The sequence below is a fragment of the Eublepharis macularius genome, chromosome 2 (genome assembly GCF_028583425.1).
Source record: "Eublepharis macularius isolate TG4126 chromosome 2, MPM_Emac_v1.0, whole genome shotgun sequence".
Taxonomy (NCBI): domain Eukaryota; kingdom Metazoa; phylum Chordata; class Lepidosauria; order Squamata; family Eublepharidae; genus Eublepharis; species Eublepharis macularius.
Window position 1 is genome coordinate 69,609,807 of NC_072791.1, and position 11,685 is coordinate 69,621,491.

Consider the following 11,685-nt stretch of genomic DNA (forward strand, 5'->3'; position numbering starts at 1 on the left):
AGGGTTTCTTCCCTACCAAAGAACCAAATAAAGGGGGAAGCCCATCCGAGACAGCGCAGGCTTTTGAGGGCGGCAGAGCAACTTGCTTGCCCTCGAAAGTTCCCGCCCAAAGATAAGAACGACGACGCCATAATTAAGGGGGGAGGGGCGCTACGCGTTACCTCCTCAGGGCAGGAGCTCCGGTTAGCCTTCAGCCACCTCACCACAGCGCTAGCCACCACCTCCTCCCGCAGCAACAGCTCCAGCACTGCCTCCATCCCCACCTCCTAGAACGGCCGAGGCCGAGCAGGCGCCCGGAACACGCCGCCTCAAGGAAGCTCCGAAGAGCCGCGAAGGAGGCGGGGCCTAGCCCCGTTCTGACTCCGGGTTAGAGCGCAGCCTGTGGGCGGGGCCATGGGAAGAGGGCGGGGAAGCGCATGCCTGCGCGCGCGCGCTTTGGGATAGGGCCGAGAGTGGGCGTGACTGGAACGCGCCGTCTCCCCCCACCCCCGGGCCAAAGGGGCGTGGCCTAGAATGCACGTCCTCGAGGGAAGGGGCGTCGTCGCGCTTTCTCGGGCTGAGGGGTGGGCTCAGGTCGCGGAGATGCCTCATTGAGCAGGCGGAGCTTGTGGATGGGCGTCAGGCTGCAAGGAAGGCGGAGCCGCGGGAAAGCGATCCCCCGTCTCCCTCCCCCTCCCCTTGTCAACAAGCGGGGCGCCTGCGCCGGGTGTTTGCGCGTCTTTTCCTCTCATGCGCGGTATTTGCTTCCCGACTGGGGCCCGGGCTGTGGCCTAGAGCTGGCTGGCGCGGCCCGTAACGGCGCGATAAGCGGACTCCTCTGCCGCCTCCTGGCGCGTCTCCCAGCGGTAGCTGGACGCTCGGGATGGCCGAAGACTCGCCCAAGCGGCGCAAGGCCAATTTCAACGAGGCGGAGACGGAGGTGCTGATCGAGCAGGTGCTGAAGCACGAGCAGGTGCTGTTCGCGGCCGGGCCTGGCCGGGCTTCCCCGGGCCAGAAGCGCAAGGTCTGGGAGCTGATCCGTCACAAAGTGAACCCGGTGGCCGCCTGCCCCCGCGAGGTGGAGGACCTCAAGAAGCGCTGGAGGGACCTGAAGCGCCGCGACCGGAGCAAGCTGTGCCGCATCACCCACGGCCCCGGCGGGCCCCTGCCCCACTCGGCCTCGCTCGGCCTCCTGCTGCCGCCCGAGGACCTCTCGCCGCCCGACCACCTCCGGTCTTACGGCCCCGGGCTGCCTGCCCCCAACGAGGCTGTGCCCATCGTCGGCGGCATCGACACGCTGGACTTGCCGGGATCTGCCGTGACGGACGCCGGTGAGTGGGACCGGGGGCGAGGGGCTCCGGCGTCTCGCTCGGGCGCCACGTGGTGACAGGCTCGCTTGCACAACGGACAGTGGACGCGGTAGCCGGAGCCCCTCCGAAAGCCCTTCCCGGCGGACGATCGCGCGGCTGCCCGTACAGCACCCTTGTGGCTCCTCTTTCAAACGCCGCCGCTGCTGCTGCTTAGGATCCCGCTTAAGGAAAAAGGCACATTCCCGCACCGCCATAGCCCATTGGCCAGGATTGTGCTGTGAAGGCGCCCCCAGGGATGGGTTGGGTTTGGTTTAGTCGCTTCGAGTGTCCCTCCCGGTGAAGGAAGGAGCTCCCAACTTCACGAGGGACATAACGGAGCTCTGCCCCCTCCCCTTTGCTGAAGTGAGTTGCTGGTGAATGTTGAGGAGAGAACGGAAAGACCATGTTGCTTTCAGAGTGCATAGTAGCGGACAGAAAGCTCTCATTCTTGGTTTCTTAGAAAACTAAAACAAAGATCTCCGTATCTCTCGAAGGTCAGGAAGAGGCGCATTGCCCATCTTGAGAACACTTAGAAATGTGTTTTTAAAAGTTTTTGGCTGTTGGGTAGTTATTTAGCAGTTTTTCCATTCTTATAATCCCCCACCCCCAATTGTTGTTAGGTAAACTTAGAACTTCTAAGGGTGCATCTGTTAAAGGGCACTTCTGGTGCCAGTTTTGCCTCTTGAGTACAAAATGGCAAATGCTCCCACAGTACCTCAAAAAAGCCTGGCGGAGGGAGTTTCAGTCTTGTCAATGTAGATTGTCATCTATAGATCATTGAACAATTGTTTGGTGACTGTCTGGTATAACAAATCTGGTCACATCTATATCCTCCAACAAGCTTGGGGTAGCATACATGGAGTTATCCCAAATGAATCCATTATCTGCGCAGCTCAAGTGGAAGGCATGTGGTTTTATAGAAGCTGAGTCCATGCTTTGTTTATGTTGCTTATTACTTCATCCCAGGAGTTCTGCTTGTCTGTCACTACTTTAAAAAAAATGCAACAACTTAAAGAAAACAATGCTCACTTACTGTTTTTTAAAAAGTACATGGTCAGTTTTATAGATTTCAAAATGCCAGTAGCTGCTATGGAAATAATGTTTGGGTTGCAATGATGATGCTTACTGTAATAGTCTTAGATTATCTAAATCAAATATATGAATACATTAAAAATTAGGCACACTTGCAAATTGCTTAGAATAAACTTTTATTTTAAAAAACTGCTAGAAAACAGATTAGACTTGCACTTAATTACTTGGCAAGTGAACAAAAACCAAACTGTTATGTATTGTGAGAGGTAAAGTCAATGTGAAATTTTACTAATATTCAAATTATCCCTTCAGACTGCGCAATATGAGATGTACAAACACATTTTTCAGTAGCTGACAAGTTCCCAGATACTGCCACATTGTCACTGGTATACAACTACTATAAATGAGTTCTGAAATTGGTTATATATAACATTTTAAAAACCTCACGCATCTGATGAAGAGAACTGTGATTCTCAAAAGCTTATGCTACAGTAAAGTTGGTTAGTCTTAAAGGTGCTACTGGACTCTTTTCGATTTTGCTACTACAGACTAACACGGCTAACTCCTCTGGATTTAAAAACCTCGTTACTGAGTTTGGGCAGTGCAAGTATAATCTCAGATACATACAGTGAAAGAGGAGCTTAAAATTGGTATGTGCACTTCAAAAAATTCTCATTTTACTTTTTTTTCCAAAAGTCAGGAAGGGGATTATCATTTGTTGTAAATATTGAGGGTACAGGAAAGTCGTGTTGCGTGAAAATTAGGAAAAATAATGATACTCCAAAAAATGAGTGAAAATGATTATTTTTCTGGGATTACAGAACAAAATCAAAACCTGATTCTTGAAGTGCCTGAAGGAGCGCAGACAGAGGCCAGGAGGACTACTGTCCATTGAAACAGCAGCCCTTTAAAGTTTAAAGGGCTGATGTGCCACCTACAGAACAGTACAAAGGCCTCCTTACCCAAATCTGGATATTTTTGATATTTATCGGGAGTGAAATACCTAAATCAGGAAAAATCAGGAGTGCCTTTCACAGTATTAGATATTGCTGATCCAATACTGAAAACATTAGGCATTTTATCAGGGTGGCAGTATCCAATTGCATACCCCTAGTTTAAAAAGATTCTTCTTGCAATCTTCAATTTGGACACCTTTTTTAAACTAGTGGGCATATTTAATGGTACCTGCCAACTGAAGCTGAAGAAATTTAATAAAATAATACAGTCTCAAGTGAAGTGCAGGCGTTTTATGTGGCTGCGGTTGGATGTTTGGTCACAAAGGTAGTGAAATCTAAATTTTCCCCTTGCTCCTTTCTGTCTTCCTTTCTTAGGTTTTACAGATGATCCTGGTCCATCTCACCAACCATCTCTAGAGAAAATAAACCTAAAAGAAGATATAGTGGTGAAGGTAGTGGAGCCAGAAGAAAGCTCTGAGGACATGGCAGTGGTTCCTCCTAGCCAGGAACAGCTTCCTTTTTTGGGGATTCCGAATGGAGGCCCTTGTGGAAAAGTAAAAGCCAAAACAAAAACTCAGCCCCAGCCTGATCCAAATGAAATTACAGAGGAGGATCTATTGCAGATCCAGCAGAACCAGCTGCATGTCATCCAGTCTGGCTTTGATAGTATCAACCACAATCTTCGGCTGCTGCAGCAAGGCATGCAAGAGCTCAATAACAGCCTCAGCATCATGGCACATACATTAGTGGCGATCAAAAATGTCTATGTGAAAAATAATGCTGGCCCAACCGCATTTGCTACTGTAGCAACTCAAACCACAGCAGGGTACCTGAGTCCTGGGTCACCATTGGTTGAGGACAGAGTCAGAGTACCAATGGCTGGAAGTAGCAGCAGAAGCAGTAGCTGCAGTTCCAGCTCTATGTCACAAGAGCCTGGCCCGTCAGAATTTCCAAGGGCTCCACATAGACCCATTAAGAAGGAACATCCAAATGGTTGTTATTATTTCTGTTTTGCAGATGTGTGAAATTTAACTACACAAAAAAAAACTTGTGGTGATTGAGAGAAGCTGTTCTGCACTCTTCTCCAGTAATTCATAATGGAACAAAAATGTTTTGCTGTTCTCTAGAATGCTGAACACATAAGATCTGCTCTACTTCTGTTGAAGAAATGTCACATGTAGGAGGTGCAACACTAGCTACAACTCTTAGAGCCTAGTCCTATGCCCATTTACTGAGAAGTAAGTCCCACTGAGTTAAGAAGGACAACTCCTAAACAAGAGTATAGGATTGAAGTAGTTATCACTAGCTTTGGCAGTTGGTTGATTGATGCCTTGGATATTACATCCCCCTTTCAGTCTTATTTTTTTCCCATAGGGAAGAGAAAATTTGACTCATTTGGCTCTTCCTGGTATTAATTTGATTTTTAAAATTGACAAAATAGTATTAAAACATAACAGCAATATGTGGTGCAGAATATCAGACAAGCTGTTGTGGGTTTTTTTAATAATCCAAACTCCAGATTAGTGAGATTTAGTACTTTATTTTACTTCTATTAAAATAAATATTACTACTAGGAAGATGTTTGTGTCTGTAAGACCATGTGAAAGATTATCTGCTCTAGGATATGAATTGGGACACTGAGCTATGAGCCAAATCCATGTAAGTTATCCCTGATCCCTCTTATTTGTTGTTGCTCATGTTCAGTTCCCTCCCAATGAATCTCCCCTGCCAAAAAAAAAACCCCTCTGCTTAAAATCTACAGTGTGGAGAGGCTGCCTTTTGTTGCATAATTAAAACGAATTTGCCAAAAAACAGTTCTGATGAGTGATCTTATCTTTTTGATATTCAATAATCTGGGACTATCTGCTCACCACAAGGGTGTCCCTTTAGACGCACGTTGAAAAAACACATTTCAATGTATTCCATCTAAATTTCAGAGACTGTTCACACTGCAAGACAGCATATTAATGTCTTTAGTTTCATTGTATTGGTAGTGCAGTATGGCAGTTTTTGAATACAGAAGGACTTCACTCAGCCATTATGTACACAAAGGGCCCCTACTTGAGGCTGAATATCTTTGCACCTTGCACATTATTTGCTATATGTGACTTAAGGCGAGCATTAGCCTGTTAAATATGTTTGTAGAGGAGGTTTGTTGTATATATTTCACCAAATGGAAGAACCTCTCTTCTGCTTTAAGCAGTTCTATTAACTCAGTTACCTCTCCTACCATCTCTCACCCAATTATATAAGCTATAGGATCACTTAAACATTGTGGAAAAGACTACAAGATTTGAACATCTTTTGTTGTATAGTCAGAGGAATATAATGACAAACCATCTCAGCTCACCCCCTGCCTTGAACTCCCCTTGGTTGGATCTTGTGAGTTGGTTGTACCTTGATGGTATATGCTTCTTGGCATATACTACAAATCTTTGTAAATAGAAGAATACATTTGACTACTACAGAATCTTCCAAGGAAATAATTCATTACTACATAGAGATTTCTTTCAGAGGGAAAGAGTTTCACTGTTGCACTCTAATTGATAGAATTAACATGCAGGAGATGATGCAACATTCCGCTATCAAATAAAATATAGTCATTGGTTTTTTTCATGCTTGAGAATGTGGGCTCTCCATGGCAATAGCACAAAAGCTTGCTATGTGGAACACAAAGCTAACCCAGGCTGGCACAGTTGAATATATACTGTATGATAGCAAATCTATCATAGTGTATTTGATAAAATGCCTTGTTATAGTTAACAAGCTGTGAAGAACCAGAGTCTGAATTTCAAATAAGAATTGCAGAAAATATAACACCAGAATCAAAACCATCTATTGAAATACCACTGGATTGAGGGGATATTCCTGGGAGCTGAGGCTGAAATATGAAATCCGGTAAAGTAAGTACAGGAATATTTATTTATTTATAGTCTGCCTTTGTTGCCAAGGTTCAAGACAGTTTACTTTGAATAGAGGAATGATATAAGTTGGTCAAGCCATGATCTACTGATGACAAAGGTGAATACGGCCCCAACATTGCTAAAAGGGGGAACCCATTAGGACGGTCTACCCAGAGGGGCTCATGAATCCTTCAGGATTCCCATATGCTCCGCCGGATTTTAGAATTCCAAACATACTCTGTTGAGGCTACTGTGGGAGCTTGAACATGAAAGTCCTTATTGACCTTTCCCAGCTGCAGGGCAGAAGCCAACTTCATGGTTTACCATGGAGACAGGAGACGAAAAGAGGGCTGGAAGATGTCTAGTTGGCTGCAGGGCAGAAGCCAACTTCATGGTTTACCATGGAGACAGGAGACGAAAAGAGGGCTGGAAGATGTCTAGAAAGATGCTGGTAGAATCTTGCACTGAAGTATGCTGTAGAGCTCATTGGAAGACCCCTGATAGCAGCAAAGAAGCGTTATTTCTTTGCAACCATTGCATCTGCTAGTTCATGACCATCCCAGTTGTTGGGTATCTTGGCATTTTCTGTCTCCTAAATCTGAACCTTTACTTGCTCAAAAAGTGACAATTAGCTGTGACACCTTTGCAAAGTTTTGTGCTGATAAAATAGCACAAATAAGCTCTGATCCAGATGCCAGCTGTAATATAGGCAAGGTAGAAGAAATGCTTAATATGTTGTCTGGTCCCCTGATGAACCATTTTGACTCAGTTACACAGATGGATATTAACAGGATCCTGGCATCAGTGAAGGCCACTACTTGTGCACTGGGTCCATGCCAACTTTGGTTACTAAAATCACATAAGGACCACATAAATGAGCCCTTCATATGTATCATTCAAAGAAGCAAGTTATCTGCGTACTAGTAAAAGAACCCATCCCTAGACAAAAATAATGTTGCCAGTTATCACCCACTCTCTAATCTGCCCTTTCTAGGTAAAGAGGGCTGATTGATAGAGCTGCAGCAGACCAACTTCAGGTCTTGGACAACTCTTGTGTCCTGGGCTCACTTTGGGTTCAGGCTGAGCTATGGAATGGAGATAGCTCTCGTAGATTAATTCATGATCTCTATATGAATATAGAAAACGGCCATGTTTCATTGTTGCTCCTGAATCTATCTGCCACCTTTGATACAGTAGGCAATGCGATCTTCTTGAGGTATCGGGCTGTGCCTTGGACTGGTTTAAATCGTTCCTTATAGAATGGACTCAAAGGGCTGCTATTGGAGACCAGCTATCTTCAGTGTGCGAATTACTTTTCAGGGTTCTACAAGACACAATCTTATCCCCTATATTATTGAACCTCTATGTAAAGTCTTTAGGAGAAATCATTTGTAGCTATAGAATTGGATGTCAATATGTGGATGACATCTAGCTCTGTATCTAAATCCTCTGGTGATGCAGTAGTGGTCTTGAATCACTGCCTGATAGCTGTGGTCAAATGGCTGAAAGTAAACAAATTGCAAATGAACCCAGACAAGACATAAGTGATGCTGATTGGGAAAAACATTGTGCGCACTTTCAATGGCATTTAGTTGACTCTTGCAGACTCAGTTAAGAGTCTAGATGTTATATTGGATCCATTATTGCTGCTAGAGAAGCTTAACACAGCTGCAAAAAATGCTTTCTTCCAACTCAGCCTTACCCAGAAGACAGTCCCCCTATCTTGACACAGCCAATCTGGCCACCTGGATCCACGCCACAGTACACTGAGATGAGACTACTGTAATGCACTCTACATAGGTCTCCCCTTGAAGTCAACTCAGAGACCAGTTGATGTAGAATGCCACAGCTTATTATCAGGAACTAAGCGGAGCATGCATATTACTCCTATTCTGCAGTCCCTCCATTGGCTACCCATCTATCAGGCTCCATTCAAGGTATTGTCTATCACATAAAAGACCTCATATCTGCAGTACTGCCTCTTATGCTACACCATGGCAGCTTCACTCATTTGAACAGAGCCTTCTGCAGGTGCCACCCTACAGATGGCCAAAATCAACAACTCCCTGAACATGTACACACTCTGTTGTGGCACCCTCCTTATGGAATGGCCTTCCTGATGAGGTCAGGAGGGTTCCCATTCTCCCGGCATTCTGTACACTATACAAAACTGAATTATTCAGGAGGGCTTTCTTGCACAGGCAGGAGGGCTGTATTATAAGGAAATTATTCCAAGAGATGTTTTGGTAAAGAGAGAGTGGACTATACTACTTTGTACTGTAAGTTTGCTCCTCCTGGGTAGCTTCTGTGTCATTTAATATGTCACATTCAATTGCTAATTATTTAACATTGGTTCAGCTGTAAATCAAATTTCTGCCTGTTTTCAAAATTCCTGCAATACCCCATTTCTTGGTTTATTGAATGTCACAGCCATTGATTGCATTGACTGCATCAGTGAGAAAGATGGACTATCAGTAATTGAAATAAAATAATAAATTCAAAGTTCTTAGGCTCAGGCATGAAATCTTCAGCTTCATATTCAGTACACGTTCAGATTTCTTAAGTTTTCTTCATTCTTCCTGATCACTCTGTTTAACTGATTGTGTTCCTGATATAAGTGGCAAGTCTAGTCACTTCTTGATTTTTTAATTTTTGTTTAGAATTAACTTAGGACTGTAAAGTCTAGCCAATCACCTCTTCCCTGCACCACCCATTGGTTTAGGAGTTGGGGAGAATTGTATAGAAAACCAATGCCATCTTAGATGCTGTTCGCACAATATTTTGCTCCTAGGATTCTACTAAGGAAGAAATGGGGAATACATTTCTGTTCCTCATATCACAGAAGAGCTGTGGGAGTTGAAACCAGGGAAATCGCACATATATGTTAGTGTGGGATCTTTCTACACATGTATGGTGTGTATTAGTGCGTGATTCAGCACAGGGTCACTGTTAGTAGTTGTGCCCATGCACAAGTCATTCAACAATTTAAAAAGCTGACTAATTGACCAAAAGGGAGTTAAAGACCAATAATTACATAAGGGTTATTTAATTCAATTTGAAATGCTTAAGTATTTTAAGGGTTTCATGGTTATGCCTCTATACAAATGTTTAGGCTCATACTCCACTGGTGCTAGCCTCATGCTATGTGATGAGGAATTCTATGTAGCTCACAAATTCTGTGCACTTTTAACCAACAAGCTATCCCTATGAAGAAAAAGCAGTCATGTTATGCTTTAACAAAGGGACAAAAAAAAGCTCCATCAATACAAATTTGATGATTTTCTCCTAAATGCAATATTAGCCGACTACAACAGCAGGAAATAAAGAGGCAGAAATGTCAGTCCTTATTACCACTGGAAAAAATTATATTAAATTACTGTATTAGTCATCAGCATTTCAAAGCTGATCATTTACAATCAGCACCCCAGAAGAATAATGTGACAAATATAGTCAAAATTATTGTTTGCATGCTGAATAATTTTTATTTAGAATCCGTTTATAAAAATAAAATACAAAATAATTTGAAAACAGAACTTAAAACATTTACAAAGCCTTGATATGATACAAATGTGGAAAATAAATAACTACACCTTTATGTACAATTTACTGTTACAAAGACACTTGCTAATCGGCCAATATCTTCAATGCCTGAGATAAATTAATAAAAAATCTAACTTGAAAGAAAAAATCTAACTTGAAAGAAAATGAACAGAATATTTGATGATACTAAGCTTTCCAGAACAAGTTTCAACCTAAATTCACCATCATAAATGGTATGCTGAATATTTTCTTGGTAAATATAATAAATGTGTTTTTCTGACTTAAATATTTAATTATTTTAAATATTGCTTAGATATTTCAGATTATGAGCCCACAGCTTCAAAGGTCAGTCCTTGTTTCAAAGCATTTATTTCCTTCATTTTTGGGTACTTGGTGTAAAGTAGTAAGGGGGAAAAGCCCAAATATAAAACATGATCAGGTATGTGGTTCAGTAAGAAACTGGATTTTTGGAGGAGACATTTAGAATTTTATTTTCATGCCTATGAAGGACAGCATGTAATAGAGACTGGAGGACTACCTATGTGCACAGTGCCTGTTCTTCAGGAGGATTTGAGAACCTATTGTCAATGGGTTGTACACTATCACTTAGCTAAGGTGGTACGTTCTTTTAGCACAAGGTGCATCCTGCTAGTCAGATACACTTTTCATTAGCAGGATGTGCCTCCTTTAACTGAGTGGAAATAGTAGGATACAATCCAATGCCTTTTTCAAAGGGAGCCTTTCTTCTGCTATCAATAATCATTAATGCCTGCCATACATCAGAATGACAGCACAAACTTCTCGTCCACAGATCTGAGATGTCATCTATCACTCAAAGGCTCCTGGGGCACACTGATCACTTAACAGCTTCTGAGATAATATGCACATCCCAACAAATTTCACTGGGACTGCATTGGACAACAGTGATCTTTGTTCTCAGCTACAGAAACTAACTTCTCTGAGAGCAGCAGAAATTACTATAACAGACATTTTACACTGGCACCATAAATTGCACGCATTCATTTTTAAAGAGAGAAATGCTATCAAGTGTAACTATCTTTTCACAGAGCTCTTTCTTTAACTCCATCTGTATGCAACAATTAGGCAAATGCCACTGAGAGTTTGCCTGAAGTGTAACATAACGTACCCATATGCAGCAGAAAACTAAGTTAACAAGCTCCAAATTTATAAATCAAAATACTAACATGTTAAAGACCCAAAGTGTGAAATTTCAAAATACACATACATTGAAAAACCATAATCTTTCACTGAATGAGCATTCCAATTAAAGCATGCTCAATTATTCTTCTGTCTCTACTGTTAATAACAGATGGAACTATAACCTAAACTCCTGAGTCTATGAAACTATACAGAAATTTTAGACATAATGGAGCATACCACAGCTCAGAACTTCCTCTCTTTGTGATGTTATCATGGTATTTTTTTAATTGCTTATGTCCAATTATTGCAGAAGGGGGAAAGTCTATTCCTTTATCTATAAGCAAGCTGAGCAGAGCTTAATAAAAAGCTAGTCTAAAGCAGCAGAAGCTATACTGGAAGATTTTCTAGCACTAGTAGGGATTTAGCCATTATTGTTTTTTACTAGACACTTCGTTACTAGAAAGAACAGAGACCAAAACCATTTAAAAACATATTCAGCATTCACAAAAACAAAGACCAACACACATTAAGCTTCTATATACACACAGCCTGCTGTGATTAGAATTATATGAATGAATACTGTATAGGCAACATGTTTGTCTAAGACCACATAATTTGTGTTTTTCCCTTTCAGTTTCAATGCCAAACTACATGCAGTGCAAGAGATATGTAATTGGATCAGCATGATTTAATTGTTATTTAGAAACTGGGTGGCATGTTCCAAACTGAAGCAAGAGAGATTAGCCCACTCTTAAACTGCTTTCC

General features: G+C 42.5%; 2 protein-coding genes across 4 annotated transcripts in view; one reads left to right on the forward strand and one right to left on the reverse strand.

Annotated features, from left to right (window-relative positions):
- Nucleotides 1-340, reverse strand: part of CDAN1 (codanin 1) — a 60,715-nt gene extending 60,375 nt beyond the window's left edge. For all 3 annotated transcript variants that reach the window (XM_054972614.1, XM_054972613.1, XM_054972615.1), the window contains exon 1: nucleotides 162-340. In XM_054972614.1, the coding sequence (XP_054828589.1) occupies nucleotides 162-257 (96 nt within the window). In that variant the 5' untranslated portion in view covers nucleotides 258-340. The remainder of the gene's footprint in view (nucleotides 1-161) is intronic.
- Nucleotides 341-625: 285 nt separating this feature from the next.
- Nucleotides 626-5,116, forward strand: LOC129324578 (myb-related transcription factor, partner of profilin-like). The gene is made up of 2 exons (XM_054971906.1): nucleotides 626-1,310; nucleotides 3,692-5,116. Exons 1-2 carry the CDS (start codon nucleotides 863-865, stop codon nucleotides 4,339-4,341), a joined length of 1,098 nt encoding a protein of 365 aa, XP_054827881.1. The 5' UTR covers nucleotides 626-862; the 3' UTR covers nucleotides 4,342-5,116.
- Nucleotides 5,117-11,685: the final 6,569 nt, after the last annotated feature.

What these genes read in the sequence shown, in the direction of transcription:
- LOC129324578 (XM_054971906.1), top strand. Translation starts at nt 863, where the DNA reads ATGGCCGAAGACTCGCCCAAGCGGCGCAAGGCCAATTTCAACGAGGCG. An exon ending in ATCTGCCGTGACGGACGCCG is followed by an intron (nt 1,311 to 3,691) that starts GTGAGTGGGACC and finishes TTCCTTTCTTAG; the next exon opens with GTTTTACAGATGATCCTGGT.